This window comes from Lygodium microphyllum, chromosome 7 (assembly GCF_053477565.2).
Source record: "Lygodium microphyllum isolate KBCC chromosome 7, Lygodium_microphyllum_v1.1.10, whole genome shotgun sequence".
Classification (NCBI taxonomy): domain Eukaryota; kingdom Viridiplantae; phylum Streptophyta; class Polypodiopsida; order Schizaeales; family Lygodiaceae; genus Lygodium; species Lygodium microphyllum.
Genome location: NC_141141.1, coordinates 101,375,913 through 101,402,019, shown reverse-complemented (window position 1 = coordinate 101,402,019; position 26,107 = coordinate 101,375,913). Strand labels below are relative to the sequence as shown.

Genomic DNA, 26,107 nt, shown 5'->3' with positions numbered 1-26,107 from the left:
TTTGTGGAGGAACACTATGTTGGGTGAAGGATCAAAAAAAAAACAATACAAATTCAGCTCCCTCTTTCAAACATTCATCGTGACTGATGTAGTAACAGACCTCATTTTGGAGGAAAATTATCAACAAAGAAGAATATTTGTTGATGAAATCTAAGCCAGTCAGTCTAGTTGTTCAAAACCAAAGGGTACTATTTCTTCATCAATGTTCAAGATATCTTCAACTTCCACCTCCTCAGCTTCAAGTTCCTCCTCCTCATCACTAGCCTCGCCATCACGTAGCTCCATCCGCAAAGGTTTTTCTTCTTCATGAAGAAGCTTCCATTCAGCCACCCAAGCCTTCCATTCATCTTCTATCTTCCTCCTATGCTCAAGGTCTGCTGCACTTATCGCAAGTGAGGCATCGGCATCATCAATTTCATACTTTTTGCTGTACTTTTTCAGATTCTTAACTATCTCTTCCTCTTTCTCGGCACTAAGCAGTGATGGAGGGCGAGGACGCCATAAGAACTGCATGCAAGAACAGGCCACACTTAAAACTCAATAGCAATTCATGTCAGCTCCAATTTTCACTGCATATAACTATTACTTCCAAACAGCAGCTTCCAAACACTTAAAACTCCATAACAATTCCTCTCAACTCCAATTTGCACTGCATATATCTTTTAATTCTAAACACCAGCTTCTGTTATATAAAACACGTAATCCACTACTCCAGGCATAAGTCAGTGGGTATAAATTCAACCCATACTGCTCTAGCAACACTTAAAACTTCATAGCAATTCAGGTCAACTCCAATTTGCATTGCACATATATGTTAAATCGAAACACCAGCTTCCACTAAATGGAAACACATAATGTACTACTCCAAGGCATAAGTCAGCTGGATAAATTCAACCCATTCTCCTTACCTGGAAAAACCTATCCCTAGGAAGTCGATAAAGCAATTTGCCACTGAAAGACCAGATATTGAAACCATTCTCAATTTGATGTACAGATGTGACTGACGTTGACACGAACCTGATTACAAGCAAATGCAAATGATTAAAGATCACACTACTTAGAAGTAAAATGGTAACTGTTCTATAATCTACTATATTTTCCTATATCCTGTGAACCAAAACCATGAGAGTTCTAAAAATCATTACCTTCCTGTTGGATCCCAATCTACATCTGTGGCCATGAAGTGGTCAGCTGTGGCCATTGTTTCCAATTCATCAACATTGTAGAACTCTAACTGCCCATTGTACGCCTTCAGTCCAGCCAAAACAATAAATCGCCCAATTGGAGACCAATAAAGGGCATTTGCTTGCTTACCCTTCAAAGTTGTCAATTTTGTTACTCGCCCCACATTGTTTGGACTTTTCATAGAGTAGAACGTAACATCTGGCCTAGGTCCATCTCCGTGAATGATGGCAAATCTGTGACCTTTAGGCTCCCATGCAAATGCAATAATTTTGTCATTTTTGTTTTCCAGTTCCAAAACCTCAATTGGAATGTCTCTCTCCTTGATTCTGAACAGCTCAAATCCAGTGTACGTACTCTTTTTTGTTTTTGTGTACCTATCTACTTTCACGGCCAGATAATCCCCATTGCTTTGCCAGTACATTTTGCAATCACTGACACTGAACAAGTTCTTTTGTCTGAGCTCCTCCCTACTGGGGATCTGCACTAGACTTACCTGTCAAATTATGCAATAGCCAGTTAAAGCAGCAAGTCCAGTGGAGACACTCCAAAACTACACTATTGTCGATTATAAAGATAAAGGGGACACCCTGCTCAACACAGTAGCAATGAGCTAGAAGAAAAAAATGGTGCATAACACAAAAAACTACCATTCATAATAGGAAGGCACAACAATTACGACTTCTAGAAACGATGCATCTTATGAAAGTTTAGCATAAGACCGCATAAGACCAAATGCACTCACTCTAGCAGGCTGATTTCCTCCATTTCCTTCAGGAACAAATAAAGCCAGGATAGAGTCTGTGGGGGACCAACTAAAGTCCACAACATTGTCTACTCTCAAAGATTTCTTATCGAGAAGACTCATGGTCTCAGTCTCATACACACTGATTGCATTCTTGCCTATCCGAGCAAAATAATTATCATCTCTGCCCCCTGCCCATCTGCAGCAGAAAGAAAGCCTCCAACAATCTCAGTTAACTTAAAATGATAACAGAGAAACAGAGAATAAGCAGAGAATAACTATACCTGAACACTGGCCAAGAGACACCTGCCACACCCCCTGTTCCACCAGTTGCAAAATCATCTGCACTTCCCTTGAATTCTCTAAGCACTTTCCCAGTCCTCACGTCATAAATATTAAGTGTCACCCTCTGGATAAACATATCTAGACATCAGTAAACACTTGTGCAGGCAGTTTTCCAAAGAACAAATAAAATTCATCAATAACCTGTGTATCTCTGGGGTTGCTTGGTTCATGACTACTATATGTCACAATATATTTCTCTCCTGGAGAGAAGTCAATCAGCCTAACCTGAAAAAGCAGATCACAGAATTGATACAAGAGCCAGCATTCATATTCAGCAACATTCCCAACTTACAAACCATAAACCAGAGACGATGAGTCATACTTGAGGATGAATGTATCGCATTATTCGGTTAAAGGTCTGGGCACCACCCCATATAGCTGCACCTTGTCTATGAATTGTGGCAAGGTAAGACCCAAGGGGAGACCATTGCACAAAGCTCTCTGTCCAAAACTGTTGCAAAAATCCGGTTGTCAATATACAACATGTTCCTTTGCTACAACTATCTAAACTGCAGAAAATTCAACTTACAGAACGGTGGTAAACAGGGTCGGGTTTCCCTAGTCTGGCATCATTCCAATAAACTTCAGTCTCTGATCCAAACCGGACGACAAACTGGTCTCGACCTCGTTCATCCGTCAGCCAAGTTAAAAGATTTTCCTGCATACACATAAACCAGGATGAGATCATACTGCTCTCTAGAATGGTACAGATGCACCTGCAAAAGTAGCTACATGCATACCCCAGGAGTATAAGGCTTGACTTCTGGCGGTGCCCATTCATCTGGCACTTTCATATACTTGTCAAATTCATCAAACATGTTGACTGCAAAAACATGGGACTTATCCAATTTGTAGCCATTAGTTTGTTCTCTAGCTGTTTGAGCCTCCTGAAAGCATGAAATTTGTATAAATTATAAGTTCAAAGACCAAATGTATGATCCAAACCTGGACTTCTATGTATACCACACAAACAGAAATCAAACAACAATCCACAAATTGGCATTCGCATCTGAGAGTCCAGCTAGACCTGAGGCGTTGTGTACTCTATAAAAGCATAGCCTTTAGTCTTTTCAGTTTCTTCATCCTTGGGCATCCAAAGGCCATGCTCTCTAATAACTCCAATTTGACCAAAAATCTTCCGAACCACACCCTCAAGCTTCTCATACTTTTCTGGAGCAACTACTGGCAAATTATCAACAACAATCACATTCCCAAATCCAGATTCAAATTCGTTTATCTCCTCTTCTTCTTCTTCATCATCACTGCACCAAGGAACAAAATTACTTGAGTAAAAGGGGGTATATAAATATTCAATAGAACCAAAGACGTCAAATACTAAGAACTTAGCAAGATGAAGAAATCTCTCTAAGCAAACATGTGGCCAACTTGTACACTGAGTTGTTGGCATAGCATGAACTCTCACTCAATATTTCTCAACAAAGTATCCAAGGAGTGTAACACACACATGGGCCACAAACCCGCCCAACAGCACGGAAATCGTGCTTGTTAAAGCCTTCCTATATATATATATATATATATATATATATATATATATATATATATATATATATATATATATATATATATATCTAAAGAGCTACACTCGTCATTGTACCCACAAGTCATGCTCACTCTCCTTGCTACTCTACACACTCTCTCTCTCTCTCAGCATGTCTCAATCCTCGCGCTCCCTCTGAGCTCAACAAACTGGTATCAGAGCAGGCAAGGAGTGCACGCTTCTTGAGACGTCAACTGGGTTAGGAGGCGACAATTCCATGTCACGAGCAGGTAGGCGAGACAAGTCAAAGGCAAGCTCGTGTGCAGGAGAGGTAGTCGACAAGTGTAGGAGAGTGCGACACGCGACAGTTGCTGCAGGTCGACAGGGCAACAATCGTGACTGCTAAAGTTGCTGCTGGAGAACAGGCAACCTGCGCGACGGGTCAAGCAGCTGACGCATTGCCAAGCGGACAGGATACGGTGGCCACGTGACTGACGGGCATGTGTGGCAGGCGACAAGATTGCGTGACCACAAGTTGATTGACAACGACCAAGCACAGGTATGGACACTCGACCGGACGAAGCGAGCTGACGACACATTGACAAGTCAACGCAACAAGTCCAACAGATGAACTCCCTTTTTTGCCATTTTGGCCAAATTCTTGCAATTTTTCCTCTTCCACTACGGAGTGTTCAAGCACATAAGCACAAAGTTCAAATTTGTGCAATCTTGGCCCGAAAATTTGGGGCTTTTCTCAGATTTGGGGATTGTGATGCAAAACAAGACCATTTACCTCAAAAATTGCAGGAATTTCTGACATTTTGCCTCAAACATTTGGGGCTTTTCATGTATATGCAAGATTTGGGCTGAAATTTACCCATTTTCTCGACATTGATGCACATTGGACCCCGTGCAATTTGGGGCTTTTGCTGTTTGGGCAAAATTTGTGCACCATTTCGTAACTTTATGTACATGCGGGTTTAATTCCATGCAATTTGGACATCTAGCACTTGGAAAATTTTGGGAATTTTGCTGACATTGCTCTATTTTCGCAAAATTGATCTATTCTATGCATGTCAAAAACAGTGCAGATGTATGGTTGATGCTTTGAGCACAAAAATTTTGGGCCTTTTGACCGTGTGTCAAATTTTGTGCCCATGGGTGTATGTATAACAGAAATTGCACCTAAAATTTGGGACTTCTCATGTAATGTGATGTATTTGTCCTTGGAACAGCTATAATCAGTTGTGGAGTGCTGTAGCACAAGGTTTAATGCTTCTGAAATTTTATTTTCAGATCTGAAATTTCTACTTCTACGTGGTTATTTATTGCTGGTTGGTACTTGTTTGTACCTTGGTCACTTGTGTGACAGTTTGGGCCTGCATTTGCTGAATTTTTTGGTCACATTTGGGCTGAAAATCATGGCTGGCAGCAGTGATAGCAGTAATCTCGTGCACATTAAGAAGCTTGAAGGAGCACATAACTTTGCAATCTAGCAAAAACTGTGCTACAATATCCTGTCGCAGAAGAAGCAAGCAAAGCCGATTAAGACCAAAGGGACAAGGCCCGCAAATATGGAACAGGAAGACTAGGATGAGTTAGATAAGCTTGCACGTTCAACCATCAAGCTATCGATTTTTTATGCCTTGTTGTTTAACATTGAAGGTTTGGATTCTGCATATGCTATTTGGACTCGACTGAAAGAATTGTATGCACAAAAGGGTGCCGCAAGCCAAGTGTATTGGCTGAAAAAGCTTATGGATTTGCATATGAAAGAGGGTACAGCAATGTCAAGTCACTTGAGTGAATTTAACTCCATTTCCAGCCAGCTGGTTGCCTTGAAATTCTTGATTGATGAAGAATTGAAGGCTATGTTCTTGCTTTGCACTCTGCCAGAGATTTGGGATACATTCAAGACTACCATGAGCAATTCTAATGCGATTCTTTTGTATGTTGATGTAGAGAGTGCTCTACTCATGGAAAAAATGCATCGGCAAAAAAATGCATCCAGTAAATCTTCCAACGCTTTGCATACTAGGGGCAGATCACAGCAAAAAGGCAAATCTGATAGCAAGGGACACAGTAAATCACGTGGCAAGGATGTTGAATGCCATCATTGTGGCGAGAAAGATCACTTTAAACATGACTACTACAAATGGAAGAAAGAAAAAGGAAAGGGCAAGAAGACAGATGATAGCAAGGAAGAGAAGAAAGAGAGTCATTGAAGAGGTGAATGTAGTCACTCATGATAGTGACAATGGGAATGACGTACTCTTGGTCTCTTCACACTTTAGTACACATGCTTTACTTGCAGATACGAATGATGACATGCATACATGGATTCTAGATTCAGGTGCTTTTCATGTCACCCCTCATTCTAAGTGGTTTTCTAATTATACAAGGAGTCGGCATGGTGTTGTTCATCTTGGGAACAACTATGCATGTGACATTGCAGGTATTGGCAATGTGCAATTGCAGTTTCAACATGGTTCTGTCTTCACACTTCAACATGTACAGCATGTACCTCAGCTCAAGAAGAGTTTGATTAGCACAAGGCAACTAGATGATGATGGATTTTATACCACCTTTGGTGATGGGAAATAGAAGATCTGTAAGGGATCCAGAGTGATTACCAAAGGTTGTAAAAGTGATACCTTGCATCTTCTCCATGTATCTAATGTGAGTGATCATATTGTTGCCGTGACCGAGCAGCCAAGTGTTTCTTTGTGACATGGCTCGTTAAGACACATGAGTCAAACTAGAATGAAATTGCTTTCTCGTTTGGGTTACTTACCTTGTCTTCATTATGCTGATTTTGAGCATTGTGATCATTGTATTTATGGTAAACATGCACAGACGTCTCCGAAAAAAGGTTATCACAATGTGGAAACCTCTTCAAATCAGTCCTTAGTCCTAACCTTTATACTTAGGATTCCTATTCAGCTTTAACTTGAGTATAAATAGAATGTTACCAAAAGTTCTAAGTGACAATCTGATCGAGGTCTCATCACATCTGATAAAAATTGATGATTGGATAGATCTTAACATGCTGATGTCTGAACCTCCCAGATTTTATGACTCAACTTTCGCTTACAATAGCTTGTTTCTCTGAGTATGCAGCAGCACGACACTGCTTTCTGGCAGTGATGATTGGCAACAAGACACTGCTTTCCAGTAAATGTGATTCCCAGAAACAAGATACTGCTTTGGAGCAACCGGTTATGCCGACTGAGACTTGTGCTTTGACTTGGTTAGTTTTACCTTGGCAGGAGGATTTGACAAGAGAGGAGCTCTTAGCTCTTCGGATCCGGCAATTGGAGAGAAGACTAGAGGATATTCAGTTAGCTATTGATAGGTTGAAGGTTGCTAGAAATAAGGACAGGTTTGATTAAGAAGTCTCTTTCGCTGAAATCTTCTCCTCTAGACTTAATACGTTCCGATATATGTCAGATGCCAAGGTTATCTTTAGGAGAAAGAAATATTATGTCACCTTTGTTGATTATGCTACACGGTAGGTATGGGTTTACTCTATTCGTAGCAAGGATGAAGTGTTTGATAGGTTTAAAAATTTATTGGCATTGGTTGAGAATCAGGCTGATAAGACACTTAAGTGTCCTCACTCTGACAATGGTGGGGAATATGTGTCCAAAGCCTTTCAAGCATTTTGTGATAGCAAAGGGATAAAGTGGGAGCTCACTGCCCCTCATAATCCACCCCAAAATGGAGTTGCAAAGCGTATGAATCGGACCATTCAGGATAAGGTCCGTATGATGTTGTCTCATGCTGCATTACCCCATGGTTTTTGGGCAGAGGCTGTTATGATAGCCGTACACTTGATTAATCGATCACCAAACAGGCCACTAGATGTGTAAGAACAACCAGGACAACAAGCTATTAATGCTGATTCGCAGGCTGAAATGCCAAGACAGCAAGCTGAAAATGCTCAACAGCCAACAAACAATGATCATTGGGTTAAGCAATCGTCTAGGGCTACTAGACACCCTAATAGATTTGTTCCTAGTGCAAACAATGTGGCTGATTATGTCATGTTGACAGACTGTGGTGAACCATCTTGCTTCAAGGAAGCAATGGATAGACAGGACAGCAAGAAATTGATATAAAGCCATGTTGTCAAAAATGGAATCTCTTGAGAAAAATGACACTTAGGACTTGGTGCAATTGCCTAAAGGGCAAAAAATCCTTCCATACAAATGGGTTTACAAGATGAAGGTCACTTATGGTTCCTCACCAAAGTACAAAGCAAGATTGGTTGTGAAGGGGTATAAGCAAGAACATGGAGTTGAATTCGATGAGATCTTCTCTCCTGTAGTCAAGATGACTACATTGAGAACCATTTTGGGCTTTGTTGCAGCTGAAGATATGGAGCTCATACAAATGAATGTAAAGACCGCATTCTTACATGGTGATCTGCATGAAGACATATATATACAACAACCTAAAGGATTTGTGGAAAAAGAGAAAGAGAAGATGGTATGTAAACTCAAAAAGAGTTTGTACGGGCTGGAACAAGCACCAAGAGAATGGTATCATAAGTTTGATACATTTATGCAATCTCAAGGTTTTCATAGAAGTCAAGTGGATCACTGCTTGTACACCAAGAAGGCAGCAAATGGCAGCCTAATTATCTTGGTTTTGTATGTTGATGGCATGTTGATTGCTGGCAAGGATACTCATGCCTTGGACTCACTAAAGCAAAGTCTTCATGACAACTTTGACATGAAGGATCTTGGTGATGCAAATCACATTCTTGGCATGCGAATACTCTGAGATAGGTCAAAAGGATTACTCTATCTATCTCTCCAAGGTTTTGCAACATTTCAATATGGAGAGGGTGAAAACAATTGGGGTTCCATTGCCTCCATATGTGAAACTCGCTGCAGAGGACAGCCCTACATCTAATGATGAGAAGGCTGAAATGGCCAAGATACCATATGATTCAACTATTGGCAGTTTGATGTATGTTGGGGTTGCTACACATCCTGACATTGCCTTTGAAGTGGGAGTGGTTAGCACGTGCATGGCAAACCCTGGTAAAAAGCATTGGGAAGCAGTGAAAGGTATTATGAGATACCTGAAAGGCACAAAGGATTTATGCATCTGCTTTGGAAAGCAAAAGGCATCTGTCATTGGCTTTACGGATGCAGACTATACTGATCATGCGAATTGCAAAAAGTCCACTTTTCTACCTTCACAAGAGGAGCAGTCTCTTGGATCTCCAAGCTACAAAAGTGTATTGCATTGTCTACAACAGAGGCAGAGTATGTGGCTGCCACTGAGACATGCAAGGAGGCTTTATGGCTTTCGCGTCTGGTGGGAGAGCTTAGCATTACCGAGTTACCTGTTCTCCATTGTGATAGTCAGAGTGCTAATATGCTAGCACAGAATCCCATCAGTAGAGATGTACTTGATAGCAAGAGCATTGAGCTTGTCAAAGTACATACAGATGATAATCATGTAGAGCTTCTCACGAAGGGTCTTCCAACAAGGCAGTTTGCTCATTGCCGACAAATGATGGGAGTTGGATAGATATATGTATTTCAGCTTTGTACATACCTAGACTTAGTTGATTGTTTTCTTCTCTTAAGGCACATTGCCTTTCGGTGAGAGCTGGTTGGGAATAAAGGGCCCTTGTGCCTTTTATATGTGCTCGGGTGTGACCACACCCTTAGCACACTTATACTCTCATATATATATATATATATATATATATATATATAAACGTAAAGAGATACACTCGTCATTGTACCCACAAGTTGTGCTCTCTCTCCTCGCTACTCTACACTCTCACTCACTCTACTACTAGCAAGCACTACGTGTCTCGATCCTCGCACTCCCTCGAAGCTCAACAACAAACAAGAGACTAAATCAAACACATCAACCACCATACTCATTAAATGTTGTTAAAAACTAGAGTTTTTCAAATTGAACCAAGGTTCTAGACAAACATCAAAGTGTCTCAATCGTTTAGGGGCACAAGGACATTTTCTTTGGTGCCGCTTTAGTGTATGGGAGCCCAGCCACAGCACATATACTCACAATTTTCAGAGTTACCTTGACTTTTGAGCATTTCTTGTATAAAATTTCCTACTCATACAATCTTCATTTCAATCAATGCATGTTCCTACACTGCTCAATTGTCACCTGTGCACACATTCGAGAATAGCTTTCATTTTGCCTATTCTACTACTTTGCTTCCATTATTCATTGCCTTCAAAACCCTCGATCACAAAGAAAGCTTTGTTTGAACTGCTATGCTTTAGGCTTCAACTTTAGCAATCTTACTAGGATATAACCGAGTGGCAGCAGCTAATGCTCTTGTGGAAATTGGATTTGTTGTCAATCAACTTGCTGCAAACTAGGTTTAACTTCCACTGTTGCACTTCATCCTATGCCATTTTTCATCCTATTGCTCATGGATCCAAGTACTAATGAGAAACTTGCACCTTAGATGGCAACCCTGTCAAAAGACAACATTCCAAAGAAACAATAGGGTTTGCGGGAAGGAACACAGAGTGAGCTCAATAAACACTGAGAAGAGAAGAGAAAAGAGAATAAACTTTGATGAAAGGAATGATGAAGATCTGAATCATGGAGTGAATGTGATACAAGGGAACAAGGGTGCCATAGCACAAGGAAGATGATGAAGACAACTACGAACCACGAACTGCAATGTCCTCTTGAAGGGGTGTGAGGGTAGTGGAGAGGCTAGAGAGAAGAGGTGACGAACTGAATGAATCGATCGTGAAGAATGAATGACAGAGGTAGTCTATAAATAGGCAAGAGACTATCTAGGGTGGCGCCCGAAAAGGAGGCACCGGTTGTCTAGGGTGGTGCTCCACTGTGGGTGCCCAGCCCATTTCTAAGGCTGTCCACTATGAAATCCTAAACACAAATCACGAAACCCTAAACGCAAAACGCAAAACGCAAAACGCAAAACTACAGGTGAAGGGTTTCTCAACACCTCTCTCAGGCCCAAAGAAGGGGAACAAGAGGAGAGAGGTGGAGATGCAATGCTACATGCTGAAGAATCCTCATGCAGCAAGTGCCACTTGGACAGTGTCCCTCATGGGAAAATTGTTCAATTGCCCAAGCGCCCTAGTACAAGGATGATAAAAACATGCAATGCATAGGAGAAATGTCGGACTATGTGTGGTGCCAAGAAGCATAAGGATACACCCATACTCAAAACGCAAAACTACAGATGAAGGGTTTCTCAACACCCCTCTCAAGCCCAAAGAAGGGGAACAAGAGGAGAGAGGTGGAGATGCAATGCTACATGCTGAAGAATGCTCATGCAGCAGGCACCACTTGGACAGTGTCTCGTGGGGAAATTGTTCACTTGCCCAAGCGCCCTAGTACAAGGATGATGAACACATGCAATGCATAGGAGAAATGTCGGACTTTGTTTGGTGCCGAGAACCACAAGGATACATCCATACTCGATCTCAAGAATTGGCTCCATGCTGACCAAGAAACGAAGCAGATCCACCTTGTAATCTGAGAATACCACTTCAAAGGAGACCTTTGAAGATAGTCAAGAGACTAGATAAGCTATAGAACCCGAAACTCAACATAAGGAGAGATGCCACTAGCTCCATGACTCCATGTTGGAAGGAATACGAAGGCCTAGCCACCAAGTCGCTGCTAAAGACCCAAGGGCCCCAATCTAGGTAGATCCTCTAGATCAAATGACTGCTCAAAGGAGAGCCACTCCTCAAAGATGAAAGATCGTAGTGTGTGAAGAACTTTAGACACATAGGGTCCCTCTCTGAATCGAAAGAAATAGAAATACGATCCTCCTCTGAAGCCGAAGAATAACTAGAAGCCCTCGGTAAACTCATGGCTCACAGACTGCAAAGTATCAGATGATAAAGGAAGTGATGCCGAGCATGCCAAAGAAGGCATCTGGGGCTCGAAAGAAGTCAAAAAGCACCCAAAAGTGGCCTCTCGAACCTGAGTGGAAGAGAGTGGAGAAGGAGGAGGCTTAGGATGAGCCAAGCGTGGAGAATAGTCGCAAATTCTCAGGAGAGTAGGCTATGGAGGAGATGTGAACCGTGGAAGCCACTGTACCCGGAAGTGGGTGGGGGAAACCTCCACGCAGTGGGGTTATCTCCAAGAGGGCTTATCGCCTCGTAAGGTCTTAGAGCCTTCGTGTGCTCAAAAGAACTTAGTGCGCATCGGTTGCGGCTTATTGCCTTGAGCATAATACTCCGATAGTCGATGCAAAACGATCTCTGTGGCCCAAAAAGAAGAGGTGCCACAAGGAGTGCCTAGTGGAAGACGCATATACTCCGAGGGGTGGGGAGCAAAGGTCGAAGTCGACAGTCATCGATGGAATGACCGTTCTTGCCGCAATAGGAACACCCAATAGAGTGGTCATTTGTTGGGGAAGAAGCCATGGGTACCAGTGTACCTTGCTGAAGAAGGAAGAGGTCAGCCACAAACCATGAACTGCAATGTCCGCCTCAAGGGGTGTGAGGGCAGTGCAAGGGCTAGAAGTGAACGATCAATGGGAGGAGGATGCTACCAGCAGTAAGAGGTTGCAACCAGTAGAAAAACATAGGGTATAACAGTATGGGGAAGCTGTCGGGATGTAGAGAATAGCCACCAACAAACTGGTTGAGCCGTTGGTTGCAGAGAACAGCCGCCAAGAGTCTTGCTTAGCCGCCAACAACAGAGAACAGCCGCCAACACCCTAGTTGAGCCACCACCAACAGGGAGGAGCCGCCAACAATCTGGCAGAGCCGCCAACAACAGAGAACAGCCGCCAGCAAACCGGGAGGTGGAGCCGGCAACAGCCCTCGACACAGGCTGAAAAATAGCAAACACAAAAGGGAGCAACCACCAATTAGAATGTTGATACAACGGAAAAAGAAGAGAAGTGGATACCGAACCCGCCACCGGTATTTGCCTTCACTGGAGTGGAGGATCTTTGCCACTATTTGGGCAAATCCAGCTCTAATACTGAAACCGGCATGTTCACTGGAAAGGGCGGTGGTGTAAAACCAAAATATATAAATGCTTTCACCCAATTCACAATCGCCCACTTTACCTAAACTTAAAGACACAGAACCAAGAAGAAATACAGGAAGCTAGAATGCTCCTGTTGCGACACAGACACCCTGTTGGCCCCTAAGTCAAGAGCCCCTTGCGGATATACAGCAGGCTGTAATTTCCTGTTTTGGGCCCTGTTTCACCTCCCAATCACTTGTATGCGTAGCCAGCGGGCTCCCCACCTTATGGGCCACTTGCCCTTTGAATCTTGTGAAATTTCACACGAGAAATCTCAGGAAAACAGCGTTTTCCACACAAGTATCTGCTTGGGAATGCAATTAGCAAACCTTGTACCTGTTCAAGAGGCTCTTGCCTCAGCAATTATGCATAAACCCACAACACTGTACATGATCCATCTGATCAGCCCACAACACTGTACATAATCCATCTACTCAGATAAGGAGAGAGTGACCTAGAAGGAGCAAGCTCAACCTCTGTACATGAGTCAAAGATGAAGAAGTACCCTCCATAGCTGATGTATTTGCAGCAATCTGCCCTCAACCCCATAAGTTCCATGCTCCAATCTGCCCCTCATGCATTGAAAATCGTTTTTGTGCTACTCTCTCTCTCTTTTGGGAATTTATGCCCAAATTGTGACACATGGCATACACGTAACAATTTTCCTGCTTAAACCTTTCGGTCTAAAATTCTCTATGATCGGTGCAAAATTTGACCTCGGCACAGACCAGAGAATTAATCCTCGTGCAAAAACGAAGATAATGACGCGAACAGATTTTGGGGTCCAAAAATAGTAACTCCCTAAATTTTAGGAGCTACTTCCATTGTATCCCCACTAGTCTTCTGACCATCTTTGCAGACTATGGCTACATCCAAATTTGCAATGTAGCTCAACTGAAAGTGAATTTCCACTAATGACCCCACATGGACTAATCTCTTGCAGATTTGTCCATCTTCACTTTGAACTAGTCTCTTTCATGCTAGTTCTTCAACACACTTATCCATATACACTTTCACAAGTCTCTTCCAAGCTTGTCAATCTACAGTGCCATCAGTCTCTTCTAGACTTGTACTGGACCTTAACTGTCCAGTCTTGACTCACTGGACATTCCTGTCCGTTTCACATACTGGCCATGCAACTCAGGCATTTAGATTTCAAGAGGGATCCTTCCAAAAAGAAAAACCAAATAAAGTAGCAATAAAAAAATCAGTAAAAAGGTAATAGTTGACACGGTCTTGTGACATACCTCCCTCTCGAAATCGCAAACGTCCTTGTTTGCATGAATGTCATACATGCTTCCAGCTAACCCAGTGAACTTACACTTGGCAGCACATGTACAACACATACATGCTATCAGTCAACATTGTGTACTGAACACACTATTAACACATGTATGTTCCAACTATAAAACATGGCAAACTATCATCTTGTGACTCCACATCACTGTTTCTAGATATAGTGGCCGGTACACCACAATGATATCCCCATAGTGGCAGATTCTCATTTGATGACTCCACGTCACCCTGACTAGAGATCTAGTGGCCAGTACATCAAAATGATATCCCCACTAAGTCAATTCACAGAATACATGCCCGATCGAGTAACCATTGTTACAACATGTATTCAATTCAATAGAAGTAAAAACTGTATTCTTGCAAGTAATACTTACTTCTTTAGCACTGAGAAAACCATATGGACACAATAAGTGTTAACCTGTACAAAATCTGTTTCTGTACATAATTTCTTTCTTGAGCAATTGTCACTTTGACAATCTATTTCAACTTAGAGATACAAGGGGTCAAGGTAGGTTGCAAGAGAAAAGCTTCAAGGTAAAGTTCCAACACATTAGGTGACTCTGCAAGTTCACCTTTGTCCATCCGCTTGGCATCTATAGCTGGATAGTTCTTGAACTTAACCAAATACCTTCTAGCAACCTTGCCTTTCACTTTCCTTTCCTTGTGTGCCACTACCTGTTCTGGAACAAGAATCTTCGGGCTGTTCCTCAGCTGGCATATCTTCTGGCACATCACCCACATAGGGTCTAAGAAGACTTACATGGAAAGTATTATGAATCTTCCAATTGTCACGCAATTTCAGCCTAAGCTGACATCACTAATCTTCTCTGTTACTTGAAAAGGCCCATAGTATCGCATACTAAGCTTAGTGAAAAGACTTTCCTTGCCTTTCCGCGTCTTCAAGCGTGCCTTTTCAAACCGCAACAGTACCCAATCACCAAGTGAAAATAACAATTCACGATGGTGATGATCAACAGCTTTCTTTTGCTTTGCCTGAGTCCTTTCAAGGGCATGCTTAACTTTCTAATACATTTCATCCATACTCTGCACATACTGATCTGCCTGAAAGATCTTATCCTTTGTATGCAAAATGGGAGGAACCTTTTTGCCACCTTCAACAATTTCCAAAGGGGCTTTACCTGTTGACAAATGCACAGTATTATTGTATGCATACTCAACCAAAGGCAAATACTGCTCCCACTTTGACTTGTGCTCTGACACATAGCACTTAAACAGATCCAAGATAGTAGAATTTGCCTCTTCTGACTGTCCATTAGCCTGTGGATAAAATGACAATGAGAACTTAAGCATTGTGCCCATGTTCTCAAATATGCCTCTCCAGAATAAACTTGTCATCCGTGGATCACGGTCACTGACAATAGACAGTGGCATACCATGATACTTGAAGACATTGCACACAAACAAACATGCCATCTGATCTGGTTTTATCTTCTTCCTGACAGGAATGAAATGAGCCTATTTGCTAAGCCTGCAAATAATAGTTCATATCCCATCATTTCCTGTCTGTGTCCTTGGAAGATCAAAGATAAAATCCATAGCTATGTTTTCCCATGGTTTATCTGGAATAGGCAATGGCTATAAAAGCCCTAGTGCTTTTTGCCTGTCAAACTTGACCTTCTGGCAAATCAAACACTGCCGCACAAAAGCATCCACGTCTCTTCTCAAAGTAGGCCAATAAAAGAATGTCTCTACTACTTTGACTGTTGCATCAATACCACGATGCCCTACATACGGTGGAGAATGACTCTCTGTCATAACTTTCCGTCTCAATGGCGTAGTCACACATAGTCTACCATGCATCAACATGAAACCATCCTTGAGAAGATAATGCTCATGATGTTGTCCATTGACAAGCTGATCAAAGATCCTTGCAAAATCTTCATCATCAGCATACTGTTCCTTCATATCATCAAGCTCATGATGATAAGGAATTGACACAGCTGAAATTTGTGGCTTCCTTGACAAAGCATCAGCCACAACATTCTTTTTGCCTTCCACATGCACAATCTAAAAATGGAACATTGACAAAAAGTTTGCCCAACGCATATGCTTTTCTGACAGCTTAGTCTGAGTTAAGAAATAATGCAATGTTTGATGATCTGTCTGGACAACAAAATCTGCCCGAAGTAGGTAGTGTTTCCAACTAGAAAGCGCATGAATCACAGCCAACAATTCTTTCTCATAGACCTGCATAGTCTTCTCTGGCCCTCGCAAGATTCTACTTTCATAAGCCACTACCCAACCATCTTGCATTAGCACTGCACCAATGCTATTACCACAGGCATCACATTGGACAACAAATGACTTCCTAAGATCTGGCACAATGATCACTGGACTAGAAGTCATCTTTTCTTTAAGAAGATTAAAAGCTGAAATCTCTTTCTGTGTCCACTGGAAAGAGACTCCTTTCTTCTGTAAAGCATGTAAAGGTGAAGCAATCTCTGCAAAATTGCGAATGAACCTCTTGTAGTAAGAACACAAACCCAGGAAGCTTCTAACATCATGGACAGTCTTCAAATCTGGCCATGTTCTAATTGCTTCAACCTTATCAAGATCCATTCGGACACCATCCTTTGACACTATGTGCCCCAGGAACTGGATTTCTTCCAAGAACTCTCTTCTTGCCATTGATAAGCAACCTATTACTACGAAGCTCATCAAAGACTGCTTTCAAGTGTTCTCTATGCTCATGTTCATTCTTTGAAAAGACATTCATGTCATCAAAGAATGTACCAACAAAGTGCCTGTATGGACGAAAAATCCTGTCCATCGTTCGATTAAACGTAGTAGGAGCATTAGTCAGTCCAAATGGCATTACCAAGAACTCATAGAGACCAAACATGGTCCTAAATGCAGTCTTATGCACATCCTCTCGCTTAATCCCGATCTAATGGTATCCACTCTTCAAATCTATCCTGTTGAAAATTGACGCTCCTTCCAAACAGTCAAGGATGTCGTCAATTCTTGGAATGGGAAACCTGTTCTTGATGGCACTCTTGTTTAACGCACGACAATCTATGCACATGCGCCAAGAGCCACCCTTCTTCGGCACTAAGAGCACTGGTGAGCGAAAGGAAGATAAACTTGGCTGAATCAGCCCTTTTTCTAACAACTCATTCACCTAGCTCAATATCTCTTTCTGTTGGGCTGCACTAACCCTATACGAAGGTCTATTTGGTGGCTACTGCTTGGCACCAAATCTATCGCATGATCCTCAGACCTCTCTGGTGGCAACTGTGATGGTAATGAGTCAAAAAACAATCACTGAACTGAGACAAGAAAGCAGACCTGTCTCTATCTAACATAGAGAAATTTGACTCATCATTATCCTTGACATCACGTGCAAAAATCAAGTACGCAGAAAGATGATTCTTTATTACAGATGTAATCGCAGAAGCCGATACAACAGGTACAGACTCTCCTTTAAGCTTCACATCAAGCACATGAGTCTTTCCCCTAGGTTCCAAAGTCAATGTCTTGTTAAAGGCATCCAACACACCATGCTTTCTGAACATCCATGGCAACACACCATGCTTTCGGAACATCCATGGCATTTCCAACAAGACATCACAGCCTTCAAGTGGCATGATATAAAATTCTTCTGCATCAACATAAGACTGTATATGAAGACGCAACTTTCCAAGAATGGGTGTCACAGACTCTGAGTGGCCACGACATGCCAACCCTGCCTCTGTTGTGTAACCCATCTCATCTGCTCTGATGCCCAAAGTAGAAGCCAACTCTGGTGAGATAAAGTTTGCCTTAGCTCCAAGATCAAAGAAAATGAGTACATGTTGATCCGTAACTTTACCCCAAGCTCTGCAAAGCTCATTAGCATCCGAGTGTGGCTTGTCTCCCAGCATATCTGGCAGTAAACCTGCTGAAGGTTTGGGCTTCTTTCCTTTCCTGTCCTCTTTATCATCATCAGCTGGTCTCTTATTCTTGTCCGGACAATTAGACGCAATATGACCAGTCTGCTCACAGATAAAGCACTTCCTCTCAGCCATTAAAGCCTTTTTCTCTTCAAGAGACTTGCGCACAAAAGGCTTCTTCTGGTCCTTTGACTGCTGTCCAAAGAACTTGGTTGGCTTCTTCTTGAACTACCAAGGTTTACCTATGCTTTGAGAAATCTGAGAAACCTGTTTACCAAATGGCTTCTCTGCTGAAAATTTCTCAGATTTGTCTTGTTTAATGCTGCTCCCAAAACCACTTGACTGTCCCAAGAATAATGCATTTTTTGTGCTGAAATTCTCAATTAACTGAGCCAAAGTGGTGACCCTTGTCTTTGTACAATAATTCCGGAGTTCCTTGGGCAACCCACAGCAGTATTTCTCTATTTGCTCGGTCAATGGCACAACCCTGTAAGAAGTGACTCGAAGCAAAGCCTCCCAAAACTTCTTGTTATAATCTTCCAGATCCTTGCATTTAGATGCATCCAAATTGTGCCAAGCTGACATAACATCGATCTCAAATTCATTGGTCAACCAAGCAGAAGCAAATACTTGCTTAAAGTAAGTCCAAGTGGCAGGAGCCTGTCCTTGCATCAACAGTGTACTCCACCACTGACTAGCATTGTTCTTAAGAAAGGTGGTAGCTTTCCGGACCTTAGAAGGCTCTATAAAGTTCCCTCTTGCAAATGCGGCATCAAACTGTTGTAAGAAAGAGAGAGCCTTAGTCCTATCTTCAAATCCTCGAAAGATGTCAAACTATACGGCCGCACCACCTTCCTTGTATGGCTTTGGCTTCTCATGAGCCATCAAAGGGTACGTAAGATATGCCTGTAACATAGAAACACTAACAGGTGGCATGGAAGTTGCCAGACCACTAACTACAGGGCTTGTAGACACAATACTTGCTTGCTGATTTTGATAACCAGCCATACCAACAGTGCCCTATGGCATGCCAAAACTGCCCTGAACTCCTTGAAATCCAGGCTGCATGCCTATATTGCCATACATGGGGTTTGGCATAAAACCCTGTGTACCCCCAAACACTGTTCCTAGTACATAAATCTGGTTTCCAGGCACATAATCAGCCATACTCTGAAATACAGATCCACCTCCAAAGTACCCAAGATGTACAGAGGCCGGTGGGAAAACCTGTGGTAAAGCCTAAAAACTGCTTCCCTGTCCATTTAAGCCAACATTTGGTTGCTATAAAGTGGCGAATTGAACTGGCAATGCCTGTGTAACTAGCATTTCCGCCACCTGTTCCTGGACCAGTCAAAACCAATCTTGGAGTCTCCATTGACTCCGCAAGCTGCCTTGGTGTTTCCACTGAATCTGCAGCATGCTTACCCTTATCCTGGACCTCTACTGGATCCAAAATCTTTGTAGATTGCCCAACTTGCTATAAAGGAAGAGAGAGTTGCAAAAATGCCAAAAACCTTGGATTCTGCATCACTTGAGTAAACATACTCACAACAGCAACTAATTGAGTCTTGAAAATGTCTTCATCCATAGAAGAAGCCGTAAGAACTTGTGGCTCAACCATAACAGGAGGAGTAACAAACTGTGGAGATCTAGAAGATTCTTCCACCTCATGAACAACAAGGATCTCCTGTGATGAAAACGCTTCCTCTCTGGTGTCTTCCTTTCTATTAGCCATAATGCACAATTCTGTGTCTACACCCAAATAGACCCTGGCTCACTCTTTAGGGAAAAAGTGATTCATGCCCCGGCAATGGAACCATGAAACCGGCCTGTTCACTAGAAAGGGCGGTAGTGTACAACCAAAATATATAAATGCTTTCACCCAATTCACAGTCGCCCACCTTACCTGAACTTAAAGACACAGAACCAAGAAGAAATACAGGAAGCTAGAATGCTCCTGTTGCGACACAGACACCCTATTGGCCCCTAAGTCAGGCGCCCCTTGTGGTATTTCTTTATTCATTAACAAAGGGATAATCCCACAATAACCTGTCTACAAGCTGTCCCTATACAAAGTGGAGAAGGAAACACAGTTCCAACCCGATTTCGACACCATAAAAGCAGTACAACTTTGACCTGGTCATTATCCCTACTCAATAGGTGCCTCCATACACCTAAACACACTCAATGAAGTGCCTGGTAAGAAATTCAGCATGCTGAATTTTTTGATTTTTGTCTTTAAACTGCTCCAAAATACATGTACAGTGTCCCTGGAGCTTCCTTGAAGCTTCTGGAGCAAATAGACACCAAAAATGTCCAAAAACCTAAACCTGCAAAAATATACAGCAGGCTGTAATTTCCTGTTTTGGGCCCTATTTTACCTACCAATCACTTGTGTGCGTAGCCAGCGGGCTCCCGCACCTTATGGGCCACTTGCCCTTTGAATCCTATGAGATTTCACACGAGAAATCTCTAGAAAACAGCGTTTTCCACACAAGTATATGCTTGGGAATGCAATTAGCAAACCCAGTAGCTGTTTAAGAGGCTCTTGCCTCAGCAATTATCCATAAACCCACAACACTGTACATGATCCATCTGATCAGCCCACAACACTGTACATAATCCATCTACTCAGATAAGGAGAGAGTGACCTAGAAGGAGCAAGCTCAACCTCTGTACATGAGTCAAAGATCAAGAAGTACCCTCCATAGCTGATGTATTTGCAGCAATCTGCCCTCAGCCCCATGAGTTCCATGCTCCAATCTGCCCCTCATGCATTGAAAATCGTTTTTGTGCTCCTCTCTCTCTCTCTTTTGGGAATTTATGCCCAAATTGTGACACATGGCATACACGTAACAATTTTCCTGTTTCAACCTTTCGGTCTAAAATTCTCTATGATCGGTGCAAAATTTGACCTCGGCACAAACCAGAGAATTAATCCTCGTGCAAAAACGAAGATAATGACACGAACAGATTCTAGGGTCCAAAAATAGTAACTCCCTAAATTTTAGGAGCTGCTTCCATTGTATCCCCACTAGTCTTCTGACCATCTTTGCAGACTATGGCTACATCCAAATTTGCAATGTAGCTCAACTACAAGTGAATTTCCACTGATGACCCCACATGGACTAATCTCTTGCAGATTTGTCCATCTTCGCTTTGAACTAGTCTCTTCCAGGCTAGTTCTTCAACACACTTGTCCATATACACTTTCACAAGTCTCTTCTAGGCTTGTCAATCTACAGTGCCATCAGTCTCTTCCAGACTTGTACTGGACCTTAACTGTCCAGTCTTGACTCACTGGACATTCCTGTCCGTTTCACATACTGGCCATGCAACTCAGGCATTTAGATTTCAAGAGGGATCCTTCCAAAAAGAAAAGCCAAATAAAGTAGTAATAAAGAAATCAGAAAAAAGGTAATAGTTGTCACAATCTTGTGACAAATACCATGTCAAAAGACAACGTACCAACAAGACAATAGAGTTTGCGAGGAGGAACACCGAGTGAACTCGGTAAACACTGAGAAGAGAAGAGAAAAGAGAAGAAACTCTGATGAATGAAATGATGAAGATCAGAATCATGGAGTGAATGTGATACAAGGGAACAAAGGTGCCGTAGCACAAGGAAGATAATGAAGACAACCATGACCCACGAACCGCAATGTCTTGAAGGGGTGTGAAGGTAGTGGAGAGGCTGGAGAGAAGAGGTGACGGATTGAATGAATCAACCGTGAAGAATGAGTGACAGAGACAGCCTATAAATAGGCAAGAAACTGTCTAGGGTGGCACCCAAAGGAAGGGCATCAACTATCTAGAGTGGTGTTCCACTATGGACGCCCATCTCTTTTTGGGGCTATCCACTGTGAAATCCTAAACGCAAAACTACAAGTGAAGGGTTTCTCAACAAACCCACACTATAATCTACAACAGCACTTCTTACTACATAGCAAGGATGAGCATTTCGCACATGCCTAGCTAGAACCTCTTTCATTAGTATTCCTTTCCCAAGTATTCAACTTGCACAAAAAAACGCCACACGTAACTAGAGCTAGAGTGCTCACGCACATGGTTGCCAAGAAATACATTCCCTACAGGTAGGAAATGTTAGAAACATCCAAGTGTTGCTAAAACATAGAAAACAGCTAAATTGAAATTTTGATCCTTGAAGATTTTCAAATGTGAAATCAAATTGTGTTTTCTTGTCTAGTCAAAGTTGGCCTATAGAGAGATGGAATTGAAGTTTGAACATGTTTGATAGCAACTTCTATGATTCGTGTGACATGTCACATGGTCCATGATTTCATTTTGAAGTCCTATAGAGCCATGGATTGCTATTGATTGATTGCAATTTGTATGTTTAAGCAATTTTTAATCTAGGGCTTTATGCTTATAAACTTCCTCACCTAGACTTTCATTCAAGAGAGTATTCTTAATATGCATTTGCTATAATTTCAATCTATATACGGTTGCCAATTGAATCATGGTTCTAATTGTAGTCATCTTAACAACTAGATTAAATGTTCTATCATAGCCAAAGTCCCCTTGGCAAGCAACCTTGCTTTGCTACATTTAAGTGTACCATTAGCCTTCTATCTGACTTTATATATCCACTTGCATCGAGTTGCTTTCCTTCTAGTGATAACCTCACAAAATCCCAAGTATGATCCCTCTTGACTGCATCCATTAGATTTTGTATACAATGATAAATCATGTGCAATATGTGTTTTTTTTGCCTATGGGACTTGAAGTACATTTATATGTATAAAATATCATTGAGCAATCATGGATCAATCGTGCCACAAGAAATCACCAAAATATAGTCATTCATAACCAATTCCAAGCATACTTCACATATAAAGAAACACCAAAAAAGACGAAGTTTTGGAGCTAAAAAGTGTTAATATGTGGTGCAAGAGCACCCTAGATCTAATTGTGTGTGAATTTTTCTTGTTGGATTTACTATTAAGCAAAATTAAGCACAAGCCTATACACTTGTCCACTGCATGTTTATTGACAAATCCCTGACTACAGCTGCAATGATTACCAAGCAAATATTCATATAGTTTAATTAAATCGATAAGCTTTTGTCTCATTCTAGTGACACAATCAATTTAATTGAGACGTGATTTGCTACTTAGATTAAAAAATACCCATCTTGCTTTACGGAATACCTAAGACCTGGAGTGTCAATTGCAAAGTGTAGAGGACAGACAACAATTTTTAAGTTGCAACTTCGACATTGGTCAATGGTCAACATCCGCTAGCTCCTCTAGTTCCCTATGTACTGTTATACTCAATTACAATGTGATTTTGATAATATTATTGCAAATGTTCAAAAGCGCGATGAAATGTCATAATATTTGAGCAACAACATCAACGTTAATATTGATATTGTGGTCAAGCCTACTAGCTCATCTCATCCTTCTTTACACCTACAATCAATCTCAATGGGATTGAAGTTTAATATTACTGCAAAAGAGCACAAGTGCCTCCTCCCTTGTATTGTTAAGAGACAATCAAGCTCATTGATTAACTAGTCTTCAAGTGCATCAATGGATAGTGGTGCCTTGAGATCTGCATAATGTTGATTATTAAGAGACACCAAGCCCGTAGATTGGAGGAACACTAGATTGTATACTATGGCAGCCATTGCTTAACTACATAACAAGCATATATCTAAAATCCCTCTAACACAATAGACCATATATTTGCTTTCAATAGATCAACTAAATCAAATACAAGATCTTACATAACTCTTGTTATATTAATAACTTAAGTGAGCTACATACTAGGCAATATTTTAAAATGACCATTAAACCTTCAAAATCACACATTTTAAAGGTTCCTTTCGACGTATCCTAGCACCACACCACATTACCCATACACTTGTTCACTCCATGACCATTGTTGAACCTTTCATTGTCATTGCAATGGTCACCACACCCAATGCTACGAATACAAAAATTAAATATCATTTTAACTAAGCATATTAGATAAATCATTAAGAGTTCTTTCACATTTCTGATTCTAGGGACACTCAAAAAGCATCAATATAACAGATAAAGAGCCCCTCACATATGGACATACATTCTTGGACCCTCGTATCAACCACGAAATGCATGCTTGTCACTTCTAGTCACACCATGCTAGATGCTAAGATAAACAATGCTTTCACGCTTGCTAACTCTACCTTAGCTTCCTTATTAATGTGAACATGAAACATAACTCTCTATCAATCTCCCATCCTCTAATATTAAGTATTGAAATTAAGGTTGTCCTTTCAACCAAAACGCATTAAATGAATCAAGCTCCATGGTAATATGTGTTGTGCTAAGAAATGCACTTAGCCACTTAAACAGCCCCAAAACATGCTTATTTTAGGCTTATTTTAGCCAAAACCTTAAAACGATAAGCGGATTGAGAAAGTTAAGTGGGAGAGAATCTAGAAACCTAATTTTCTATAAATTGGCAGCCAGCCCTCCATTCTTTTACAATCTCGTTTTTGCAAGTTTCAATTGTTACCAGCTTGCTACCCACACCCCAATCACGGACATCTCAACCCTTGCTATCCATCATTGTTTCCTATAGTCTAGCGCCTGTTTACAGCCCTCCACATGCTGATTGCTACTATTTCTGCCTAGCGACTGACTGCTGTTCATCTGCACTGATGTCGTACAGTCTGCCACGCCAGCAAACTACTGCATTTGCAAGCTCCAGCTGCCGCCCTGACAGTTTTCTCTCCTATTTGCAATCGCTGCAATCTTTCTCTCTCCTGCAGACTGTCTTGCTTGCATTTTTAGTCTTTCTCTAATAGCATGTAAGACAACTCTCAAAGTATCTTGGCCAAGGTACCACTTGCAAACTAAATTTTCAGTCACTGCTCCCCTCCTCCATGCACACATACACAATGGAAAATTACGAACTCGTGCTATTGCAAGAAACTAGCTCACTGTACCCTAGCAATTGCAGAGACTTGATGTAGCCCGTATTGTCTATCTCTGCGTTCATTGTTCCACTTTCATGAACAATGGTTATGCTAGAGATTTATAGCAAGCAGCAACAACAAACAGCATAGCACATTACAGTCTCTGTCTAGCAATTGCAGAGACTTGATGTATCTCGTACCATCTATCTCTGCGTTTATAATCGCCCTATGTTTACTCCACGATCATGGTTATGCTAGAGATTGATATCAAAGAGCGATGCCAAACTGAATGACAATATTCCGGATGCTCTCTCAACAACACGAAACAGACTTTCCGCCTCCAAATGCATACATTAGACAGAAAAAAAAAACAGCCTCAGGCGCAGTAAAAGGACAGCTTTCGCCTTCCAAATGCATACATTTGGCATCGAGAAAACGGCAGCCACACGCACCTCTTGATCCCGAAATCTTCACCGGGGGGTAAGATAATGTCGTCGAGGTTGACTTGGGAGAAGTCGATGTTAAGCTGGATGCGATCCTCCTGCAGGTCAGGGGCGAGGCGATGGGGAGCCTGCGGCGACTCGGCGAGCTGCGCCATAGCCGCGAGCTCGGAGGAAGAACACAGAGAGGGGGGCGGGAGGCGTTCCAAACCAATCCTTACGCAGACAGAAATTCTAAGGTAAATGAGTTTGAAGCTCAGCTCTCCGAGGAGGTTTTAGGTTTACACATCTTGTGTTTTTTTTTTCTCCTCCAGATTTTCATAATAGCAAAATTATGTGTGAGGCGGTTTTAGTCGTGACCCATGGGGAGACCAAATTTCTGATCGGGTGTTTCTCGGAGAGCCTTTTATACAAGGGCAACTATATAACATTTTTTAATTATCTTTTTTATTACTTTTCAAGTTATGGAAAGATTTAAAATATCTTTTTGATTTTTTAAATAGTGAAATACAATTTGATTTTAAAAACTTAACTTTAAGGCTTGAAGCTCTATTACAAACCTTATTAGCTTAATGTAACAGGCAAAATGGCGACAACATCACGAGAATAGCTTGAAACGACATCAAATTGTGGCAGCACGGTGGATCTGGTGGGAGGAAAGAAAGACAACATATTAATGGCAAACATGGCAATTGTGAATAGATGGCTAATTAGTCTATTTGGAAACGATTGTCATATGAAACGTTAAAG

The 26,107-nt window shown here is 41.7% G+C and overlaps 1 protein-coding gene across 1 annotated transcript; it reads right to left on the bottom strand.

The window, feature by feature from the left end:
• LOC148033765 (eukaryotic translation initiation factor 3 subunit B-like) lies at positions 1 to 25,666 on the bottom strand. The gene is made up of 11 exons (XM_087681754.1): positions 25,370 to 25,666; positions 3,300 to 3,534; positions 3,013 to 3,159; positions 2,802 to 2,930; positions 2,595 to 2,723; positions 2,414 to 2,497; positions 2,212 to 2,336; positions 1,928 to 2,126; positions 1,146 to 1,678; positions 909 to 1,017; positions 1 to 507 (listed from the first exon to the last, which is right to left on the bottom strand). Exons 1-11 carry the CDS (start codon positions 25,513 to 25,515, stop codon positions 160 to 162), a joined length of 2,184 nt encoding a protein of 727 aa, XP_087537880.1. The 5' UTR covers positions 25,516 to 25,666; the 3' UTR covers positions 1 to 159.
• Between the last annotated feature and the right edge of the window lie 441 nt (positions 25,667 to 26,107).